The 25,123-nt window shown below is 39.7% G+C and overlaps 1 protein-coding gene across 15 annotated transcripts in view; it reads right to left on the reverse strand.

Moving 5' to 3' along the window:
* Positions 1 to 25,123, reverse strand: part of CLEC16A (C-type lectin domain containing 16A) — a 188,076-nt gene that overhangs the window by 42,644 nt on the left and 120,309 nt on the right. For 14 of the 15 annotated variants that reach the window (XR_012161151.1, XM_073362451.1, XM_073362442.1 and 11 more), the window contains 3 exons: positions 9,025 to 9,176; positions 6,849 to 7,053; positions 4,560 to 4,727 (listed from right to left, as the gene is read on the reverse strand). Coding sequence is in view for 14 of the 15 variants with exons in the window: in XM_073362451.1 (XP_073218552.1) it covers positions 4,560 to 4,727; positions 6,849 to 7,053; positions 9,025 to 9,176 (525 nt within the window). In the remaining variant the exon portion in view is untranslated. Of the gene's footprint in view, positions 1 to 4,559; positions 4,728 to 6,041; positions 6,068 to 6,848; positions 7,054 to 9,024; positions 9,177 to 25,123 lie in introns of those variants that run through there. The other variant, XM_073362454.1, reaches the window with a different exon arrangement.

Genomic DNA, 25,123 nt, shown 5'->3' on the forward strand with positions numbered 1-25,123 from the left:
CCCTCCTAGTGTATTAGTGGCCACAATCTGTGAAGACTGATTAATAATTCTGGGAAAGTGTTACTCAGTCTTCACAGTTTGGGGCCACTAATGTGCTACGAGGGTTTTCTGGGAATATGTTAAAATTGTTCCTTGTTCCTCTCTGATAAAACATGCTCCATTCATCAGGTGAATCATCTGTGTTGAGAAAAACCTTTCAATATGTATTTGCGTATTACGCATCATAAACACAATAATAAGAAGAGTAGTCATGGTACATTGCATTCTTGTCACATTTCAGTTCTCCTTCATGCCCTTTTTCTTTCAAACCACCATTGCCACACACACTGTTTAAGCAACTTTCATGTTGCGCCATAAAACAGTAAGAGCAAGGTGGAGCAGAAGACTTTTTCGGATAAGGTAATTATATAATGTACACAATCTGTGTTCATGTAATGTGATGCAAATAGTCTCAATTGCTCTTTTCAAAAGTTGCCTCCTAATTGTGCTTGAAAATTCAAGTTTTCATCTAAATGTAGGTCTTCACAACTGCAGCGGCTAAAGAACCCTTCAAAAGGTGAACAGTGTAACTCATGCAGTGAAATCTGCAGACAGTTTGAAATAGTAGCTCTGAGAAGTGTAAGTATATAAAGCCAAATTATGATCATTCAAATGCCATTAGCCATTTCTCCACTGATCATTTTAACAAAAATACCAACACCAATTCTTTACTGACTACATTTTTTCATATTTTAATTCACAAATTCTCTCCTTTTTGGCTTTACCACAGAATTTCTGGTTTGCCACATGGGAATGCTACAGAGTTCAGGTGCAGCCTGATGCAGAGTACATGGGCCCTTGACACTTTGCTGTTCAGGGGAGGTGGAGATTTCTGGGGGGCCAGGAGATGGACAAGGGCATGAAGGGACAAAAGACCTACTTCTGTGTAAATTAGGAACTTAACTTTCATTCACTTCCAGTTTAAGAGGGAGCAGTGGATAAAGGACCTAGAGCTTCTGACCAGACTATTGTCCCAGCACTTGTCCAGGCCTCCTAAACTGCACAGGGTAGAGATCTTTAGTCCTCTATGCCCCTTTGATTTGTATGTGATCGGAACAGCAGAGGGTCAGGAGAGAGCAGTGGTTCTTGTTAACATTCTGCCCAGGACATGGACCCTGTCTACAGGTACAGCCATATTTAGGTACCAGTGCAGAGAGGAGTTCAAAAACATATCAGTCCAGCCCTAGCCTTCTATTTTCAGTATATTAACATTAAATGAACTACTAAGCTAATACATTCTATGCCAAGCAAAATTTCGTGGAAGCTACTCTGGCGGCTTTTTTTGGTGCATTTTGATCCAAAACAGATCTGATAAATCTATTTAATTCTGCTGATTACAACAAGCAATAAAGATTCCGCAATGAGAACCTTGTTGACAAGTTTGCTTATATGTGAGGCACAGGAGACTTTACAATAGCTATATTAGCTGTGTAGCACTAATAGTCGAGAACATGGAGTGAGTGGCATAGAGTAGGCAGACATAATGAACTGAATATTCCTGTATACTGGTACCTTTAGTTATTTTGGAAAAATATTTCTGGAATAGCTGAAGCATGTTAATTTAGACTACTTTGCCTATTTTACTCTGTGAATCCATGTCTGTGAAAGAAGAGGCAAGTCTTGTGTTCTCTATAAATATAGAGAGAACTTTGCTGCCTCATCAGCATACGTGTACTGAATATCAGTTTCTAATAGCACTGAAACATACAGCAGTAGAAAATGACTAGTACAGGGACAATATAACTCAACTGCAACTTGTCAGATAAATTTTAAAAGTGCCAGAGCTTTATTTCTAATCTTCCTTTTCAGTCAGTTACTAAAGATGATCGCTCACAATTTCTACTGAAGTCAAAGGGAGCTATGGGTGCTCACTTCCTCCCAAAAAAGTCAGATTAAACCATTAACCTTATAACTCTAAGAGAAGTGTGCAATTCCAATAATGTTAACTTGGCCATAATGTACTTATTGTAGCATTTTTATACTTTGTTATATCCACTGCTTTTTTTTTTTTTTTTTAAAGATGAACCCCATTATATCATTGACTATTGTAATATACACCCATAAAACATTTAGAATGAGCACCATGGCCAAGTGAACTGCATGGAAGTAACTTTAATATTTTTAATTTCCTGTCCTGAGTGTCTGACACCATGTTAAATGTTAATGCTTTTTTCCATTTTTGCACATGCAAACAATGAAACAGTCTCCAGTCTCTACCAATTATAACTATTTATTAGGAATGCCTGACAATAGTGTCAGCCATTTGCATTGATTATCTTGTCCTCCTTGCAGAAGTACTGTTACTTGCTGAGATAATTTATGACAATGATCTTACTCAGTGAACCTACTCAGAGGAGATTACTCCCCTTCAGAATCTTGGCATCTTTTCCAACCACACCTTTCCCATGGAAGTCTTGAGTCAGATGTGACAGGGAAACAGTAACCTAGCCGCATAATCTGCACTGGTTACACCCTTACTGGTCCTGTGAAAATCTCTCAACCACAGTTTAACAAGGTTTGATGGTTTCACTTCTCTGTTAATTGCATCAATATCATCCAAAAGCTAGCAGGTTCTAGCTGGTGCTGTGATGCTCATGCGCTACAATGGCAAAAGTGGCTTTAATTTATTGCATGGCCAAATACTGCACACGTTTGGGGAAGAAGGTCACACATGGACCTCATTTATATCCAGCTAAATACAGCTATGAGTCTAAAGTCCACTCTAGTGCCTTGGATTCCAGTCCTCGCAAACAGCCATCTCTTAACAGATGATTGGAGGAAGGATATCTTGCATGGGTACAAGAATGCTCTCACTAACAAAAAATGCTCTATGACAACCTTGTTCATCCACCTCACACTTGCTTTAAGTTCCACCAACCATTCTGGGCAGCTGAAAAAGCTCTTCTGTCATCCAACTCCTACCCAGAAGACACCTGGTGAGTGCAATGGGCAGGCTCTGAAGTAAACAAAAAGCACCTCCTAGATGATCCCACCATTGAATACCTGATGCAAAAATGGAGAATCAAAGATTCGCCAGAGTACGCATGCAGAGACCTCCGAACCACAGAATACATTGTGAACAGGTGCCCTATCTTTTCATTTCCACGAGATATTGCAAAGGTGCACTCTGCATTTCCTGAAGCCCTCAAATGAATTTCAAACCTTTCTATTAACTTATAAATGTTGCTATTTCCATACTAAAGACGACGTTATATGTTCACTAGCCCGATTTCACATAATAGTTGAGAAAATCTATTTATAACCTCTGTATCACAAGGAGCTATTCAGAGAGGACAAGATATGTGATTTTTAAAAGACGTGACATTAAATGACCCATACTCCAACAGCAGTAATATGTGACAGGGTGTGTACTAGAAGACCTAGTACACTTCTTTGGTACTTGAAGATGTACCTTTGGCATCTTGTTCACAACACAACTGAGGCATGCATCAAGAAGCTACTTATGCACCTCGTGTTATGAAATATTGCTTAACTAAACAACTCTTCCTAGAGGCTCATCCCGGAGTGTCTCTCTACATTTGAGTTTAGCCCAATTTTTTTTCCTATCTGCTGTTCCCAGTGACCCAGTTAGCTTTCAATCATTTGGAACTGGAGGCCAAAACACTTAGATTTGTCACCAAGCAATTTTAATATATTTAAAAGTTGTACCAATAGCCATTTGACAGACATTTCTACTGCATTATTAAAAAAAGCAACAAATTTAGGACCATATGATACTATTATAAGCTATACAACAAGCATTCAGATAAGTACCAGATATCACTAATTATTCAGGTATCCAGTGCATACTCATCTGCACAAGCACCTTCACATCACAAGCTGGAGGTGGAAAGACTTATCAGGTTAGCTTGTGCTTCTCTGCCACTTACAAGAGCATTTTCTATAATATATTTACTAATGCTTGGGCTAATCAGCCTTGAACTTGTAAACCAACTTTTGAATTTTTAGAAACTGAGCTTTGAAAGACTTGGATCTTACCTATCTTAAGCTTACACCACAGAACATAAGCATTAAAATGTGCAGTCATCTTTTCCTTAGAATCAGTGTTTTTGGGTAACCACACCTTGCTGAACTAGTCATTTTGTACTACTGATGAAACTACCACAACTTGATTAGTAACATTTTGAGTGTTTCTAAGAAGTTTCAAGGTTGTAATTCTAAGAAATTTTTGAACAGACCTATTTATAATCTGAAGACAAGACAGATGGCAAAATACCAACCATTAGATATATCTTATTTAAGGAGACACTCTGACCTAGGTTTAGAGAAACAACTTGCTTGTTTTTAACATCTGAAAATAGAATGGTTTCACTTCTTGATAAGTTACATATAATAGAACAAGATAGTTTAAAAAGGATAATATTGAAAGAAAAAAAAATACATTTCTGGTGAGGCTGAGGTTTTGCTCAAAAAGTTCAAGAGGCAAAGGTTGTGCCACACGTTTCACATATTTGACTGACATGGAGCAGCAGCTTGCTTCATCAGAAGTTCTGGCTTACCTGGGACTTTGTCAACAGATGCAAAAACAGATCGCTGTACAGTAGGGTCACAGCTGCCACGCCGTGACTGGTCGTAAAATCTAAATGGCAGGTGCTGTGATGTAGATGCAGAGCTGTGTCCAAAACCCATCACTTCAGTTGAAGGCTGGACAGGAAGATCCAGGAGAGCTACATTTAAACAAATTGATTTTTTGTTAATAAAAATCTATAAAAAGGAGATCTAATGTGAGAATTACATTGCCAACTTGCCCAGAATCTTGGGACCATAGCTAGTTTAGATCAACCTACATAGCTTGCTCATACTTGCATCTTCTGAATAAAAACAGCTTGCTGCTCGTTTTGCCCTGTAATTACAGGGCGGGAAAGGCAACAAGTGGCTGCAAACTGCACTCCCTTTCATGTATATACTAGGGAAACCCCAATATTTATTAAAGGAGGAAACAGGCCTTTTGCAATATGTCTCCATTACATAAACGTGATGGTTGCAAGCCATTTCAAAAATTGGTATCATAGTAAGAAATATCCATCAACAAGGACATTCATTAGTTATGTTTGTGCACGGCAGCAGGCCAAGCCATTTGGAGACAGGTAATCTGGTAAGTAAATATCTGCAGTGTGTGTGACCACCCACACTATTTTAGGTCTACTTCCATGGAAGATCTTAACTCTGAACTTACTCTTAATTTAGATACCAGAAATCAAGAAGACCAAAGAATTAGACTGCACAATTATAATTCACAGGACCAAAGCATAAGTATATTTCACATAGCACTGAAACATTAGAAACAGATTTTCAAACTCTAGACCGAATAATTCTTAGTTGAGGTTGAGTCACTAATTTTAATACTACTACAGATTTTCTTTATACATTGTTTCATATTACAGATATTCCAGACAGTGATTGATGCTCTCCAGTAATCAAATAACTAAGATGTTCAGTTTCCTTTCTCACCTGCCCATCCCCTTTCCCTGTATGTTCTATCCTCTTCCATTCACTCACCCGATTAGTTCCAATCCTCACCATGCGCTGCATTGATTTAGGCCTTAGCTATTATACATTCAATCCCTATGTCAAGGTTCCTTCTCCTCTCTGAACTCTAGGGTACAGATGTGGGGACCTGCATGAAAGACCCCCTAAGCTTATTCTTACCAGCTTAGGTTAAAAACTTCCCAAAGGTACAAACTTTGCCTTGTCCTTGAACCGTATGCTGCCACCACCAAGCGTGTTAAACAAAGAACAGGGAAAGAGACCACTTGGAGATGTCTTCCTCTCAAAATATCCCCCCCAAGCCCTACACCCCCTTTCCTGGGGAAGGCTTGATAATAATCCTCACCAACTGGTACAGGTGAACACAGACCCAAATCCTTCAATCTTAAGAACAATGAAAAATCAATCAGGTTCTTAAAAGAATTTTAATTAAAGAAAAGGTAAAAGATCTGTAAAATCAGGATGGTAAATACCTTACAGGGTAATCAGATTCAAAACAGAGAATCCCTCTAGGCAAAACCTTAAGTTACAAAAAAGACAAAAAAACAGGAATATACATTCCCTCTAGCACAGCTTATTTTACCAGCCATTAAACAAAAGAAATCTAATGCATTTTCTAGCTAGATTACTTACTAACTTAACAGGAGTTGTAAGGCTGCATTCCTGATCTGTTCCCGGCAAAAGCATCACACAGACAGACAGAACCCTTTGTTCCCCCACACTCCAGATTTGAAAGTATCTTGTCCCCTCTTTGGTCACTTTGGGTCAGATACCAGCGAGGTTACCTTAGCTTCTTACTCCTTTACAGGAGAAAGGGTTTTCCCTCTGACCAGGAGGTATTTTATAGCACTGTATACAGAAAGGTGGTTACCCTTCCCTTTACGACACCCTACCTGATCGATAACCACCTACATAGGTAACACTCCTTTCTACATCTCAATGCATAAAAGTTCAGAAAATTTAACTGCTGACATTCTATTTTATGTAGCTTCTCATACCGTTCTTATCAGCATAGTATCTGAGTACCTTCCATTAGTGAATCAAGCAACACTAACGTGGTTCATTCACTCTCTCCTCCTCCCTGCTGGGGCAGACATTATCATACATGAATATGCATTTTGCTATAATGCGAAGATATTGTTAAGATCTATTGTTTAGAAACTGGACACTGGTTTCAAGATTCCTCTCCTGGGACACAGTATTTCAGATGCTTTGGATGACACGTAAGAGCAGATCTTACACTGAATTGTCACGAGACATGTTTCCCACTTCAAAGAGAAACATTTAAGGCATCTGCTTACCTGCAATTCTCTGCATTTTCATACGTCGAGCTTGGATGCGGCCCTTTGCCAAACGCTGCTTCGCAATGATGCAGCGAATGTGATCAGAAAAAATAAATGTGGCTTGGAGAATGGGGAAGGGCTTAGAATGGGGACTAGATGCAGGTTTGTGAATTATTATATTCAGAGCTCTACTGTCATCTTCTACTCCAGTTACCTGCATATCCTATAAAGAAATAGAATATAGTTAGCGGTGAAAGAAATTGAATTGTTCATTGTGAATATTTAAATTAGATATAAACAATATATCATTATAAGAAGACAGAGACATGAGATACTGCTTTAAAAAAAAACCCACACAAATGTTGCAGTATATTGGTACAAATTTCTTGTGAAGTAAATCCAACATGGCTAAGTCAGGCAAAAATTAAATTAAGTGGTTTGACTGTGAAAGAGTACTTCTCTCTCTCCATTTTCTAGAAACATGACTATTGAGCTTGGCATAACATAATAAACAGATACTACTACTGCTGAGCAACTCATTTATAGATGTTTACATTCTGATGCAGCTGGAATACCAAGAAATTTGAATTAGGTACTAAAACATTGGACTAAATGAAGAATTATTATAAACTAGACTGAAAGATGCTGAAATCCCATTTTTCTCAGGTAACAACAATTCAAAGGACTAGACTCTAGAATTATCTATACTTGCTTTCTTCATTGTAACATTCTAGGTCAGTGGTCTCCAACCTTTTTATGCACAACATCACTTTTTGAATTTAAGTGCAACCCAGGATCTACCCTGCCCCTTCCCCAAGGCCCCGCCCCACTCACTCTCCCCCCCCTTCCCTCACGTTCACTGGGCTGGGGCAGGGGGTTGGGGTGCGGGCTCTGGGCTGGAGTCGAGGGGTTCGGAGTGTGGGAGGGGGCTCCAGGCTAAGCCTGGGGCAGGGGGTTGGGGTGCAGGATGAGGCTGTGGGCTGGGGCAGAGTGTTGGGGTGCAGGAGGGAATACGGGGGCTGGGGCAGGGGGCTGAGGTGCGGGAGGGGGCTCATGGTACAGGAGGAGATATGGGGTTCTGGCTCTGGGAGGGGGGGTCAGGGCTGGGGCAAGTGATTGGCATGCAGGAGAGGTTTGGGTTCGGCCTTGGGAAGAGGGATTAGTGCTGGGAAGGCCGTTTGGGGTGCAGGCTCTGGGAGGGGGCTCAGGGCTGGGGAGCGGGAGAGGTTCAGGGTGCAGGAGGAGGTTTGGGTGCTGGCTTGGGAAGAGGGATTAGGGCTGGGGAAGATGGTTTGGGGTGCAGGAGGAGGTTTGGGGTGCTGGCTCCGGGAGGGGGCTCCCCCGAGGCCTCAGGGATGTGCTGGCCACTTCCAGGAGCAGCATGTGGCCAGGACACGCAGGGAGCCTGTGTTAGCCCTGCTGTGCTGCTGGACTTTTAGCAACCGGAAATCGCGATTGACTGGAAAAGGCTCCAGGATCGATCAGCTGATCACTATCTACCAGTTGGTGACCACTGTTCTAGGTAATTTTGTAGAATAAAAGATTTCATACTATTCCACAACAAATCCCAATACACACTTAAATAAAATAGCTTCCCAATATATACCCAGGTGTATTGTGTGCTTGCATACATATAGAACACACACACAATTTTCAGGGCACCTTTTAGCTATTATTTTCTTTGTTAAGTGTACTTCATAGAGCAAATACCGGAATTCGTGTTTAAGTATTTCAGAATTTAAAAACACAGTTTAATTTGTGATGAGAAACCATCTCTTTCCTTTTCTTCACGAGTATTATAAGATCTGTTCCCTATTGCTGTGATTCAGAAGAGCCTTTCAGCACAGATTTAACTTTAAGCATGTGTTTAAGTGCTATTGACGTTAGCGGGACTTCAGTGCTCTGATTAATAGAGATGCTTTCTTGAAGCAGGGCCTTTATGAGGAAGTTACTTCATTTGCAAGTGTCCAGCTAGTGAACTTTTAAAGAACTTCTTTGGAAAGCTGGAAATGGCATAAAGCAATTTAACAGAAGATAGAATTAGAAAGGATATTAAGTACACAGAAAATAGGGAGGTATGCTATTGACCTAAAACATACACTGATAAAACAAATACTAAATTTGATTACACTGTTTCTTACATTAACAGACTTTTCAGCTGGAAAACAAATCCTCGGGTCAACAGATATCTTACCTGCAAAAGGCCCGCAAATTTAACGACTCCCCAGCCCAGTCTGGCAACATCTGGTTCAACTAAACTCATCTGGTAAATATCCACAGCCAGAAATCTCTGAACCTGACCTCCATCTTTTGTAATCACTGTACAAGCAATTAAATCGCTGTTATCTAAAGAGAAAAAAATAGTTAAGATAGGCAGCTATCACAGTTAACTTCTGCAATAGCTTATTTTGTTAGGAATTTCAAGATTTTTCAAGGAATATGCTTTGCATTAGAAACCTAAGTTATCTTGGCACATTTCAGATACTCGTTTCCTCTTCACATTCAGAGTCATTTTATCATGCTCATTCACAATTAATTCCTGGTATACACTGGATGATGACTTATTTTGTCAAGAATGCTTTGAGTACAAACATGGTGTGGTATTTAAATGGTTAAGGGTTTTAGTTCAACAGGCTTTTGTGTTACACTCAACATGATTTCAGGGTTGAACTTAAATCAGTTAGTGCTGATATCTCCCTCTTCACGACTGCTGAGATACCTCTGAACTTAAAGCTACGCATTTATTTGTTTTTGCAATTGCTTGTTTGTTTATCCAAGTACCCCTTTCAGTTTTCCTCCCTCTCCTACCAGTTCCCACGGTGGAAGACCACACTATTGGCATCAGTTGTTGAACAGGCTAGCAGGGGTGGGCAAACTTTTTGGCTTGAGGGCCACTTGGAGGTATGGAAATGGTATGGTGGGCCACGAATGCTCACAAAATTGGGGGTTGGGGTACGTCGGGGGTGAGGGCTTGGGGGTGGGGCCAGAAATGAGGAGTTCAGGGTAAGGGAGGGGGCGAAGGGCTCTGGGGTGGGGCTGAGGGGTTTGGGGTGAATGAGGGTGCTCTAGGATACACTTGAGGGGTTCAGAGGGTGGGAGGGGGATCAGGGCTGGGCGGGGGGGGTGAGGGGTACAAGAGGGGGCTCTGGGCTGGGATCAAGGGGTTCGGAGGACCTGCTACCTGGCTGGACCTGAGGGCCAGATTAAAAGGTCTGACAAGCCGGATGTGGCCCATGGGCCATAGTTTGCCCATCCCTGCTGTAGAGGTTAGCCTTCCTCACTTTCTGGATGTGCTATTTTCTTTTCCCATTCTGTATTCTCTTGCTACTTTTTCGCCCAAACCCCATATTTTTTCAGATAATTCACAAATATGCTGAAATTGGTTTGATAAGGACAGGGTTTACAGTAACAAAAGAAAAGTGTCTTTCACCACAAAACACCGGTTTCTAATCCAGGTAGCTAATTTATTTCTGCCAAAAGGGAGCCACACAGTCACTCACAATTCAGTGTGCCTACATTTTGGCATCCTGCATCTCTTTAGTGTGCCAGCAACACATTCAACATAATTGCAACAACAACAAAAACAAAACAGGGGTGAGGATACTAACAAGCACAGTTTCATTCTGTGGGTTGTCCAGAGCCTCTGAACTATTAGACCAGAGGTGGCCAACCTGTGGCTCCGGAGCCACGAGGCTCTTCAGAAGTTAATATGTGGCTCCTTGTATAGGCACCGACTCCAGGGCTGGAGCTCCAGGTGCCAACTTTCTAATGTGCCGCAGGGTGCTCACTGCTCAACCCCTGGATCTGCCACAGGCCCTGCCCCCACTCCGTCCCTTCCCCTGAGATTGCTCCTCCCCCCTTCCCCCCAGAGCCTCCTGCATGCCACGAAACAGCTGATGGGGAGGTGCGGGGAGGGAGGGGGACACGCTGATTGGCAGATCTGCTGGTGGGTGGGAGGGTCTGGGAGTTGGGTGTGGGGGAGTTAATGGGGCGCTGCTGACATATTACTGTGGCTCTTTGGCAATGTACATTGGTAAATTCTGGCTCCTTCTGAGACTCAGGTTGGCCACCCCTGTACTAGACAAATGACTAGGAGGAAAACTGCAGAGTACAGATGATTACTATGTAACTGTGGATGTCTGGTGTGAATAAGCATATTGCGCATACAGTCTAAAACCAAAATACTGCAACATGGAATTACCTGTAACACAAATCTAGTGCAATATACAGGATGTGTCAAGATTAAGGATAACATTTTCAAAAGCTTCCATGTCACCTGGAAGTCTAAGTCACTTGTGAAAATGGGATCTAGTGATTTAGGAGCTTTTGAAAAATTTACTCTAAAACAGTACTGCAATAATTGTTCAAAAAGCATTTATAACCATCAACAAAGAATTCAAAAACAATTCCTGGTAAATAGGAGAAAATATTACAGTAAGTTTAAGCAGTCCCCATTAGTTCCAGGAGCTGAACTCCAAGATAACACAGTACACACAAGTCATTTCATTCTCCCTCCATCTCTGACTATTTCTGCATTTGAAGAGAAGTGAAATGGTCTGTTGGTTCTTTTCCACTAATATCTTGTCCCTCAATGTATGTTAGAGAACACCACCGCATCACAATATGTACAGCTTTTGGAAACTTCAACAATTAGAACTGAATGAGTGTTACAGTCCGATTTTAAAAACTAAAAAAAATATTTTATTTTCACTTCTGACATGCATTAAGCCAACTACATGAAATAGCTGAAAAATTAAAATGAGGATGTGATCGTGCTTAAATTGAAGCAATAACACATAACTGAAAAGCTCTCTATGCTCAAGGGAAGTACAACTAACCTGCTATGTACCACCTGAAGTGTCTTCATTGCTACTAAGAAGTTGATTAGATGCACAAAAACTCAGAAGAATTAAACACTGAGTAAGCTCGGTGAGTATTAGAGACCCAGGTAAGATAATATTGGATATCACTTGAAGCTCCAGTTACATGAGACATTAAGATAATTTCATAAAGTATAGTTCCAGATGATTTTGGCACTTTTATTAGTGCTGTGAAATTGAGACACCATAGCTAAAGTATGGAATTATTGATAACCTTAGTCAATCTAGTTACCTTGTATTTTTACTTCAAAGTAAAACAGAGGTATTACAGTGGTTTTCGCATAAAACAGTCTGCTATTCTTTTTCTTGTAACTATCCCAGGTACAAGATAATGGGCCAGATTTGATTAATGACTCAACCTTCTGGGGCAATGCTCAACATTTCCAGATTAGTGACCCTTAATTTGAAGTAAAAAGTTCTCACAAGCCCTTTACATACATTTTTAATTATTTTATAATCTATCAATAATAATAAGCTAGGAATTGTAGAAAACTGATAAGTGAAGCAAAAAGACAAGGAGAATTCCATGGCTAGCAGAGTTAAGGATAAGAACTATATTAAGAACAAACAGAATCCTAACAATGGTATTAGTCCCTTACTAGATTGAAATGATAAAACTGTTAATAATACCCCTCTCACTCCCCCGTAAAAAAGAATTCAATAAATATTTCTGTTCTGTGCTTGGGAAAAAGGCTAGATAATGCATTGATATCATGATGAAATACTTTCCATTCCAATAGTAACTCAGAAAGATCTGACACAGCAGCTATTAAAGTCAGACACTCTGAAATCAGCAGGTCCAGCTAACCTGCACCCAAGATTTTAAAAGAGCTAGCCAAGGAGCTCTCTGGACCACTACTATTGATTTTCAATAAGTTTTAGAACACTGGGGAATTCACTCCAGAGAACTGGAAGCTAATGTTGTGCCAATATTTAGAGAGAGAAAACTGGATACCTGGGCAGTTATAGACCAGTTGATCTAACATTGATCCCAGCCAAAACAATGGAAAAGCTGATACTAGAATTGATTAATAAAGAATTAAAAGAGGGTACTGTAATTAATGCTATTCAATATGAGCTTATGGAAAATAAATCTCATCCAGCTAATTGGAATTTTTTTAGATGAGATTAAAAGATCGGGTGATAAAGCTAATAGTGCTAATAGTATTGTATACTTAGACTTTGATATGACATTTGACTTGGTACAGCAGAACATTTTGTCTAAGAAACTAGAATTATACAAAACTAACATACCACACATTAAATTGATTAAAATTCACTAACAGATTTAAGTCTCAAATTGTAATTGTAAATGGGGGGAGGAGAAGGATAAAGCAGTATGTTTCTTGGGGGCTCTGCAAAAATTGATTCTTCATCTTGTGGTATGTAACATTTTTATCAGTGACCTGAAAGAAGACAATTGCAATGAACTTGGCAGATGAGACAAATTTTGGGGGAGTGGTAATCTGGGCACAACCCAAACAATATGTGTTTTTATATTACCATACATCTAGGAACAGAGTGCAGGGCATACTTACAGGATGGGGTACTCTATCTTCGAAAGCAATGACTCTGAAAAGGACTTGGGTCAAAGGATAATCAGCCAGAAGGGCTAATGTGATCCTTGAACGTACAAATAGGGGAATCTTGAGTAGGAGTAAGGAGGTTATATTACCTCAACATAGGATGTTTTTCTAAAATATATGCTCTAGTTCAGACACAATTTAATTCAAGGTAGTTCTATGACCTGTGTTATACATGAGGTTAGTCTGCATGATAGCAATGGTTCCTTCTGGCTTTATACTCTATGAATAATCTATAATCTAATGAAATATCAACTCCTGCTCCCCATGCATGATTGGCCAGACGTTTGGAAGGGAGGGGGGTGTTTGCCTTCCTCTGAAACATCAGATATTGCCCACAGCTGGTGATCGGACACCGGGCATAGTAGGCCAGGGCTCTGAGTTGGTTCAGAGAATCTTCTTTCACATACCTCACTGGTATGTATTGCTCATGTGCTTAGAGTCCAACTAATCACCAGAGTAGGGGTGAGCAGGGAATTTTCCCCTAGGCCAGTTTGGTTGTGACCTCTGGAGTTTTTTGCCTTCCTCTACCACCTGCGGTGTAGAAAACTTGCTAGCATCTTACTCCTAGTCAATTTCCTGCCTTTTCAGGAATCTCAACCTTTGGTGGCACATCAGTCTCTCCTGCATGCATAACAGTTTAGGGTCCTGAGGATTGATATGATTTAATATGTTCACACTGGGCTCAATATAGGGGTACAGAGATCTGACTACAGGAGATCTGACTAAACGATATAATAGTCTCTTCTGGTCTTAAACTGAAATTTATTACGTCTATGTATTTTCCGATCGATAAGCCTATGTACACATTTGTGTATGTTTTGGGAGGCTGGCAGAATACTTGACCTTGATGAGAGAAAAGGGTGTATGGAACAGAGATTTTCTTTGCTTTAGGTTGTAAAGAAATATTCAAGGCTGTGTGATGCTGTTAACTGAGAAACATCAGTTGAGAAACTGCTCTAAACCACCTACTTGAAAGTAGCACAGGTAAATGGTGATCAAATTGATTATTGGGAGCCGGGGAGAAATGGGCCCTATGTCAAGAAAGTTGATTACTGAATACACGCACACTCCCCCCACAAAAGCTATCATCATGACTAAAATGCTTGTTGGCAGTTTCAACTTTGGCAGGACAGCACAGAGAAGCATGTACTGCTGTTGATAATGCTGTACATGTTCTAAATAGAATCTTTCTTGTAAAAGAAGTGGAGCAGGCAGCCCTAGAGAATGAAGTACAATGTCAGTAAGACACACAAGCTAATAAATATGGTTTTGGAGCCCATATCAGGTTTCAGCAATAGGAAAACTGAACATTTCTTTTTAATCTGGCCCTTAATATCTCATTACAGGCTTTGGATAAAACACTGAAATAAAGTATTGATTTTTTTTAGAAAAGTACTATCAAACTAAAATGATAGTTTTCTCTTATCAGCCCCATCAGACATCCCCAGCTAGGTTCTGTTATTTCCAAGGTTTGCTAGTCTCTGATATGTTGCCTTTGAGGATTTATCAAGAGTGGTAGATTCTCAAATCACCAACAGCCTATTTCATGGTATTTACATAGAGAAAGGAAGTTAGCAATATTTTCACCAAGATGCAAATAGACTGGTACATTGTTGCTCTTGTTTTGAAACTGAAATTGGTCATCTCAGGAAAGCATTTAGAACACTTTTGTACTCTTACTCTTTACCGCATGCTAAAAAAGGATGCGTTCTCCTCTTGAGGTTGAGCCATTTAGTGATGTTTAAATAAAAATCAGATTTCTTGAACAATTTATAAAGTATGCTACCAGACCACATCATGTTTTGATTTGAAAGGAACAGAATGTTTGTATGCTCCAAATTGCCACAGCCTGCTTAGCTCAGCCTTTTATAGTCAGATATTTCAATAACACAGTCTATACTGAACTGGTGTTTAAGTTTTCACATGGCTGCAATACCGACAAGGCAGCTCCATGAGGGTAGCAATAATTGAAGCTATCGTGCTAACACCGTGTCTATAGTTACTGCTGTGACACCTAGAATTGGTCAGAGTGAGGTTAAACAACATGGTGGCAGAGACACCTGTGCTCTCTTTATGCTAAAAGTCCCTCTGTTGATACCATTGGTGCAGTGGCTCCAATGGTCATGCAACACTGAAATTTTAAGAAAAAAAAATCTCACCACAGACAAGTTGTGACACATGAATCTCTCAGTGTTCATTGTCAAGGAGCTGACAAGATTATCCTGATTCTGGTACACATGATCTGGTTCGAAGAATATTATGTGATGTCTTAAATGAAAGGCAGGGTCACTCTGGTCATTAATGTCATTATGCCATGTATGTACAGATACTATGTAAGGAGTTATGGATGTATGCTGAAAATATGTTACTAAAGTTCGTATCAAGGCAGAGCTGACAAACAGGTTTTCTGCCAGATGTTTATTCACCTGTCTCTTGGTCAGCATGTAAATTAAACACTACCAGCCAGTAAAATGGAAGCCCCATTTACGCAGGAAGTCAGAGGAATGTGACATCAACAGGGAAGAAGCGGGACTTGGGAAAAACAAGTGACGGGGATTTTTACTATCCCTGAGGACAGACAAACTCTGGGGATACAAGAAGAAAGCAAGGGGACTCCCTTTTATCCCAGGCCTGGGAAGCAAACTGACAGCATGTTTACATTCATGAAAATGTAATCTCTATCGGGCTTGATTAAAATGCTGCAAAGGGTATTGGGGATGAGAAACCTCTTTATACAGAAAGTTAGCCTGTTATGCTATGATTTTCATTTATGTTTAACCCTGTTCCTATTATCCATTTGCATTATCTTTTGAATCTTTAGTCAAACTTATTGTATTTATCATGAAAACATCTCAGTGCTGTTGTGTTATACAGAGCTCTCATCCGTTGAATCATTCAACCTGGTGCATACACTGTTCCCTCGGAGATAACAGACATGGTATTTCTTGTGTATTCAGTGGATAAGGAGCTGGACACTAAAGAGGGGACATGCTTCCCTCAGGCACGCAACTGTGTTACTCCTCTACCTCAACAGGAGAGCTTTGCTGGAGCTTAAACTATGGGATAGCTCCTGCCATACCAGTCTGTCCACCTCATCAGCAAACTCCTCTAGACTCTGCTAGTCTAAACCTTGCCTTACAGGTAACATTCATTGAACCCCAGTTCCCCAGAGGTGTGACTCTGCCATGTCCAGTCCCTCTCACTGGACGCTCTCAGAAATTAACCAAGTCTGCTGTCTCCAAACAGACAGAATACACACCAGCCTGTTGGCTTAATAGAGGATGCACACCTTATATAACATGACAGCACTGAGATAGTTTATTGTAAAACTAAGAATAAGTTTATTTATTAAGAGCATAAATTTAAGTGATATTAAGAAAAAGAAAGAAGACAGGTGTGGTTACACACAAAACAAAAATGATGCTTTCTAATGTCTCAAACTAAACTTCAGCAAGCTACAATCTTAGCCTAAGCAGCTTTCTCACTTACATCAAACTCTCAGCATCTCTAGCCCCTGAGGCAGGAGGATCCACGGTTTACAGATGCAGAGGGTGCTGTTCATTGCTTTGTCCTTTAAGTGTTATATCATTAATTGGTTCTCTCCCCACCTTTTTATACTCTACTAAACTTTTAAAATGTATTCCTTTGAAGTGCATACTGCAGACAGTTCTTCTCCCCCACTGGTGTGCAGATGCCATGCTGTCCTCATCCTCTGGCCAATCTGCTTTTTGATTGGATTAAATCACTTTGTTTACCTTAGTTATAAATGTATTTTCATTGTCTTTTGCTTGTAATCAAGCCAGGCAATCAGGTAATATCCACATTCATTTGTCTATCTAGGGCAAGCTTATTTATCAACTGCCTCCAAAACACACTTTATGAACTTATTTCCAGCACACATATGTAACTCTTCATAAACAACCAGTATACCCATCACACAAGGATATTCATGACCAGTGTGTCACCAGTTTTTACAAAGTACCTTACAAGACGCTGGGTAAATATTATGCCAACAGTGTGTTGGATGTGCCCTTTGCCAGTTGGCATAAACGGGCTCTTGGAGTTAAAGGGACTTGGGGATTGGAGTACACCTGCAAGAAAAGATAAGGACTGGCATAGCCCAGAGGAGATAGTTTGAGTGGCTAACATGCTGGGGGTGTCAGGAATCTGACAGCCAGTTAAGCCCAGGAAATTCTTCCTCTTGCTGCAGACAAGAGTGTAACAAGATGAAACAAGGTGACTCACAGGCCAGGGTACTCAGAGAACTTTCACACAAGCCTTAAGCGCCTTCAGCCCAGGAAGTTCAAGCAATGCTTCAAGACAGTTTTCTAGAACCTATTCGGTTACAACTATTGTATCAGTGCCCTCTACTCCCTTCCCATTCTCCTTTAATGGCACCACAAGCCCAGTTAATGACCATGTGGACTTCTGTTTCCCCAGTTTGTCCATTTAAGTCAGTAAAGAATGCAGGATTAGGTCCAAGACCCACAACTAAAGTATGAATTCAGATCCTACGAACAGTCATTTGTTTATGTTATTGGAGTTTTATTGTAGGCATTGAACAGTTTAGTTACAAAACCTTGACATGTTAAGACTGAGATCCAGCAAGTTAGCACCACAGTAAAGTTACTAAAAGAAAAAATTTACTTTTTGTTTCCCAAAGATCAGAGCATTTGGTTTTATTTTAAATCTGATAGGAACACAGGTCACACTACAACTGTAAAAGTTATTCAGGGAGCAGAAAGGAAAAATTACTCATTTATTAGGGAACTACGTCACAGGAAACTTTTACGTACCCCAGTTACACTTTTTTCTAATTTATAGTAGCTAGAGGTTTTAATGCCACATCATGTATTTGATGACTAAAAATAATCAAAGGAGAAAAATGTGGTTAAAGAGTTCCAGTGAACTTGAGAGTATTTTCATCTATGCTACAAATCAGTCATAGAACGATCTGCCTGTATGTCAGAAACTCAAATGCATTTAGTTGAAAGAATTTCTAGGTTGAGTGATGTATTCCAGATCAAATGCACTATTTATAAAATCATCAGCTCCAGTGATAGACCAGTTCTAGAACTAATGGAATTTGTCACATCCTGAGTGTTGTTTAGTCACCTGAGTGTAGTGAGCTGGCAGCTGCAGGTTAGCTATATGCAGACAACTTTTACCCAAGTTTTCTGGTCAAATTGCAACTTAGGTAATTACATTCTACCAAATTATATTTCCTTTCCAACTACTTACATTTCCCTTCCAGTTTCAACTAGATAGCTTCCTATCATAAACTGTTAAGGAGCAGTACTGTGTGCCATTTAACACTTGCCAAATTTGACCCTACTTCACAGGTGAATGGAAATGATCCCTGTTTACACTGCAGTTTGTATATCAGATATTTTTAAAAGAAGAAGATAGATACTATGTAAATCTAATAATAAAATACCCCACCAGAACTGCCAGCCTCACTGGTAGCCTCCACACTGAGGCCAAGAATCAAGTGAACATTAGAAAAAAGTTACTCTTGAGTATGGGTTATGTTTGTATGGTAAAGCTTGCACAGCCACTAACCATCCTGTACATTCTCTGTGAAGAAACAGATATGCAGAATGTGGTGCTGTTCTAACACAGCAACTCTCAGCACTGCTGTATGTGAACCACTATTGGTACATAGACTGTTTTATAGTATCAGAAAAAATTCATTACTATGACACTGATTAGAATTACAAAAGGTTGTGCCACACCAAGTGTTTTGTATTTTATGTATATGAGAGCCACTCATCTAATGCATTTAACAAACATTACACCAATTGTTGGACCGGGGATTCGATAGGTACAACTTGATATTCCATCCTCCTCTTTTTTTTATTTTTTAATAGGATGTGAATAGATACATTACCTTTTTATACATAACTATATCTCAGCGACGTGGATAGGTAAGCACTTTATATTTGTATGCCAGACAAGCATAGCAACTTGAAAATAATTTTACATTTAAAAAACACACTAGCCAAAACTTGCAATAGCAAAATAAATCCAAGCTAAACAAGAAATGGACGTTATACAGAGAGAAATAAAACGAGAAACAGCAAGTAATGGACAAGAGACTTGGGATTTGATGTGGGTGCTTATGCCCTTAACACCTACCAGCCTCTAAGGCTACGTCCACACTGGGAGCTAGATATGGGATTCCCCTGATCATATAAACAAATGGGATTTGTCATTATGAAAGTAATGAGTACATAGTATCAACTGACGGCACATTTTTCTCTCAAAGTGTTTCCTTAGGTTATATCTGCATCGTGAGGTAGGCATGGGATCCCTCTGCTCAGCTACGCATACTCGCGCTAGCTCTCATCGAGAGGGCCGGTATTAGCCACGGTAGCACAGGCAGCGGAGGTACAACTGAGCTGTGCAGAGTACAAACCCACCTGAAACTGGTGGGTATGTACTTGACACAGCTCAGCCATGCCTCTGCCGCTCATGCTACTGCGGCTACCCTGCTATTTGTACTGGCAGTAGCTCTGAGAGCTAGCGCGAGTATGTGTACCTAAGCAGGGGAATCACATCCCTACCTTGTAATGCAGACATAACCTAAGGAAGTACTTTGTCTCAAAGTGTACAATCACTTGGCTATTGTGCACTGATTACTGCCATAATGACAAATCCCAAAGGGACATAGCCTTCTTGAAGGCTGAGCACCACCCTGGATATCTCTCTCTAGCTAGATCCTTAAGATGTTCTGGCTGAATGTTAGGTCTATACCCATCACTGGCAACCTTATTGCGACACTGAAGCTTTTGGTGACCAAGTGATCGCTGACCATGCAGTGGTATTCCTTGGTAAATGTACTTCATAATTCATGGGTCTTTCATGCTGATAAATGCAAAGTAATGCACACTGGAAAACATAATCCCAATTATATATACAGTGATGGGGTCTAAATTAGCGGTTACCACTCAAGACAAAGATCTTGGAGTCATTGTGGATAGTTCTCTGAAAACATCCACTCAATGTGCAGTGGCAGTTGAAAAGGCTAACAGAATGTTGGGCATCATTAGGAAAGGGATAGATAAGATGACAAAATATCATATTGCCTCTATATAAATCCATGTTACACCCACATCTTGAATACTGCATAAAGATGTGGTCACCCCATCTCAAAAAAAAATAAAAGATATATTGGAATTGGAAATGGTTCAGAAAAGGGCAACAAAAATGATTAGGGATATGGAATGGCTGCCATATGAGGAGAGATTAATAAGACTGGGACTTTTCAGTTTGGAAAAGAGATGACTAAGGGGGGATATGATAAAAGTCTATAAAATAATGACTGATGTGGAGAAAGTAAAAAAGGAAGTGTTATTTACTCCTTCTCATAACACAAGAACTAGGGGTCATCAAATGAAATAGGCAGCAGATTTAAAACAAACAAAAGGAAATATTTTTTTCACACAATGCACAGTCAACCTGTGGAACTCCTTGCCAGAGGATGTCGTGACTATAACAGAGTTCAAAAAAGAACTAGATATGTTCATGGAGGATAGGTCCACCAATGGCTATTAGCCAGGATGGGCAGGGATGGTGTACCTAGCCTCTGTTTGTCAGAAGCTGGAAATGAGCGACAGGGTATGGAGCATTTTATGATTACCTGTTCTGTTCATTCCCTCTGGTGCACGTGGCATTGGCCACTAGAAGAAGACAGGATACTGGGCTAGATGGACCTTTGGTCTGACCCAGTATGGCTTATATTTATGTTAATATATCAGTACCAAGAAAGTTGCCAAAATCAAATCAATGCTTGAGATCTAGGTGGCAGGGTTTGACTAGGACTATCCTCATTGTTGATGTCCTAGGACTTAATATGGAGCAGCTGATGAAGATGATGAGACTCAAACATCAAACTGCCACTTGATTGTATTGGCCAGGGATTTAGCTGTATTCAGATTAATTAATATATTTTATTCAGATTAGCAGCAAGACTGATGTTCACTGCTTCTTGCCTGAACCAATCAGGCACCAGCTGCAGTGACCCAAACTGAGCCAACAAGGCAAAGGCATCAGTGTATTGGAGATCTTGAAGCAAAATAATGTTCAGATGGAGATCACAAACATCTGCCTCCTCAAAAAACTTATCAACCTATCAAAACTGAACAATGGTGACAGGACACAGCCTTGCTGAACTTTCATGGAAACCATGCCATGTATCTACCATTGACTTGAACACAGCTTTCTTTTTCATTATAGAACTCCTACAACAATAACAGTATCTTCCTACTGGGGGCAAGTAGCCTCATCAGATCTCACAAGCTTGCTCAATGTACGGAATCAAAGGTTTCATAGAACACCTCCCCCCCCCCCCCCCAAAAAAAAAAAAAAAAGTGCTCAGCACCATTTATTAAATGCAGCCATCTTCTCAAAAAGCTATCTGAAGGGAATGAGCTGGTTGCCATTGGAACAACCAAGTGTAAAAATGCGCTCAATATCCTTCGCCACAAAGTGCACTGCTGATTGGGGTATTAACATGGAAGCAGGAAGACAGTCCCTGGGACCAACAACAGCATAAAACCTCTATAATAGCTATTTGTGGCCTTTTTGAACATACGCAGAGTAGCATCCTTCTTTGAGTCATTCGGGAGGATACTAATATGCAAGATGGCCTTGAAGAGCCTATGCAGCCATGGTATAACACTCACTTGTGTTCAACAACTCAGGGTGATGTTACAAACCCCTGGTGCCTTCTCAGACTTGAACTTCTGGACTGTGATCTGGAATTCTTCTTGGCTGAATGAAGGTGTGTCTACTGGAACTTTCTGTCCCACTTTAAGTAGAAGAGACACAGTAGGCAGCGGACAACCCCAAAATAAAATGATTCCAAGATTCTAGGGGAAATACATCAGACACCAACCAGGAACAAACATTCATTAGAAATATTTCTGCTATAAGTATTGAGTCCCTGTTTGTTTCTTATTTTAGACACTGCACATATTAACAGGTGACATTAATTTTTTTAACATGAATAATGGCCAAAAATCCAACACACTGAGAAATTTCTATTTTTTTTGTGGGGGGGGGGAGGAGGGAGTAATACAATAGAACATGGTTTCCCTATTTTTATTTTGTCATAAATTTAAATAAGTTTTCAATACAAAATTGTACAAAAACAAAATGCAGTTACTAATGATTACTGCGTATGTGAGGTATGCAGTTTTTTCTACAAGAATACATTGCATCGTATCTTAAACCTTTAGACTGAGCAAACTCAGGGTTCTGTACCATCTGTCTTATTGACAATGACAACACTACATATTTGATATATTGGTTTAGTTAAAAATAAATCCATATATGTTCAAATGAGTTAGAATCTTTTATATTTTTTATTAATTAATTTGGCTTCCAACATTAGTCCCTATTTGATGACTTGATGCCTGGCAATTTTGTGGCCTATAGTTTTTTTAATATTACTTGTACATTTAGCAAGGTTATAAAATATGTAACCATGAAATCACAAAAAAGCCTAAAAACAACAACCTGTTAATATATGTATCAAAAGTGTGAAACTGCCTTTGTAACAAAATCTTTAAGTACTGAGCATTATAAAGATGAAAAAAGTCATTACTCCCCCCCACACCAGAAAAAATAAAAACAAGTATCTTAACTTTTAGGGTACATGCTCAAACTATCCAAAAGAGGGTTCTGGGCCTGATTTTCAGAGGCACCTATAGCTCTCTCAGCTCAGTATCTCAAAATCAGTAACATAATTCATAAATATGGAATTTAAAAACACAGGTAGTCATAATTCAGTAACAGCATCTTTAGTACTTCCTCGTCTTCCTCCTCTACAGATACACTGTTATAGAACAGATTATGAATTCTCTGACCTGATCAAAACCATAAATTAAAAACTGTCATCCTTTTTGACAGACAGTCAAATTAGAAATCATGCTTTGTTGTTTATGTTTATTTAGACTAACATGGCTATCCCTCTGATGCTTGTGAATGTTACATGGTTTTTACCTGTAATCGTATGTAACTTTTTCAGTTTGTTTACCTTATGCATTTGGCACCACTTTGGGAATGAACAGTTTCACTCTCTCCTGCTTCTGTGGGTCTTCTAAAACATTTCTTTCCAGGTTGCTGTGCCAAAGTAATTCTAAAGCTACAAAAATTGGCAGGGCAGGTATGGGACTAATGTGGAATCTGAAACCCCTTTTAACTCAGTTTTTTTAACTATATATATTTTATGTTGACTGTGTCCCTTAAATTTCAATTTGGTGGAAAACATAAGATACACGACATGCAAGGGGAAAAAAAAATCAACTCTAAAGGCAAGGGTGGGATATCTTAGAGCAGGAAAAAAGTAGATATTGGCACGTTAACCAATGTGTTCTATAGATTTTTATACAAAGTCATTTTTTTATTCTCCGATATTGAGCAAGAGTTGTATCTGTACTAGAAAATTCCATATCCATTTTCCTACACTGTGCTCGGCAATAATTATTTACTCACTAGTGAAGGTTGAACTTCACTACTATTGTTTCCCATACTAGGTGGATTAAAATTAGAGCGGGGATGCCTCACTACAATTATACCTCAATTTATGATATAGACCTTTCCTATGTCAGAGATTTGCAAGGTTCACCTTCAGTGAAAGGAGTGCATCAAAAGGTTCTTCACTTGGGGAGTGACTCAGAGACCAAAAGACAGGGCAGAAGAGCATGGTGGTTTATAACTTTCACACCAGCATCTCATTTCTGTATGCAGACATTGTATAACAAGGTGAGGGGTGTAAAGGAATGTGATAGAGGAGATGTTGAATTAGCTGTTTGGAAAGGGTTTGCAACCAGGGCTTAAATTATCAGAGATTATTTCCTGGACTCCCTCCAAAATCTCATGAATACCATGTATAATAAACTTATCTACGAAGCAACAAGTTGCTGGACTACAAAAGAGGAAGTATTTTTCAAAGCCACTTTCATCATACTGTTACCTAAGCAGTTATTTATCAGAATGACTCATATTTGCATAATACATTTAAACCAAGCTTCCTTTCTAGGAAAGTACATGGCATTGTTTATGAACGGTACACAGAACTGTAAAGGAACTGGTAAGGAACCGGTAAGGAACCAAAAGAAAAAGCGTGGAGTTTCCTGGAAGCCATTTGAACAACAAAAGTAAGTACTATAAAAACTTTCTGAAATTAGGCAGGCCTTTACAATTTACAATCTATTCTTTTCAGACCTTAATAGAGATTTTGAAAAAAGTAAAGGCTTATTTGTTAATTTTATTATACAAAGCTGTTGAACATTTTGGATTCCTGAATAGGCCATGTAGCCAAAACATTTTTCCTACCACTTGTTTTGTAAATTAACACTTAATGCCTGAGTACATTTTTTTGCAGTGATCAGGAAGCAAATATAATGGATGACATGTTTAAACTCCCAGCATGCTTCCAGCCCCAGGAGATAGTTGAGAAAAGAGCCCTCAGCTACACCCATATCTCAAGGACAAAGAGAAACTCTTGGACAATCCAGAAGAAGTTAGAGAAAGTGATTGCAGATTATGCAGTTTCCCCCAACTCCACATGTTGGAGCATGCTGGAAGAAAGCCTGTAGGTCAGCACATGGAAGGCAAGATGGACGAGGTAAGACACAGAGTTATGGGTAATAGGGCACATGGTATTCAAAGGGGGAATCTACTGAATTTAACAAAAACATAAGAAGCGAAATTCGAACTGCCTTGTAAACAGCTGAGACAGTCAAAGAAAGAGGAAGCGACCACCCCACCCATCACCACAGTCAAACTATCGCACCATCAAGTTACAAAAGAAATACTT

This window comes from Lepidochelys kempii, chromosome 10 (assembly GCF_965140265.1).
Source record: "Lepidochelys kempii isolate rLepKem1 chromosome 10, rLepKem1.hap2, whole genome shotgun sequence".
Taxonomy (NCBI): Eukaryota; Metazoa; Chordata; order Testudines; family Cheloniidae; genus Lepidochelys; species Lepidochelys kempii.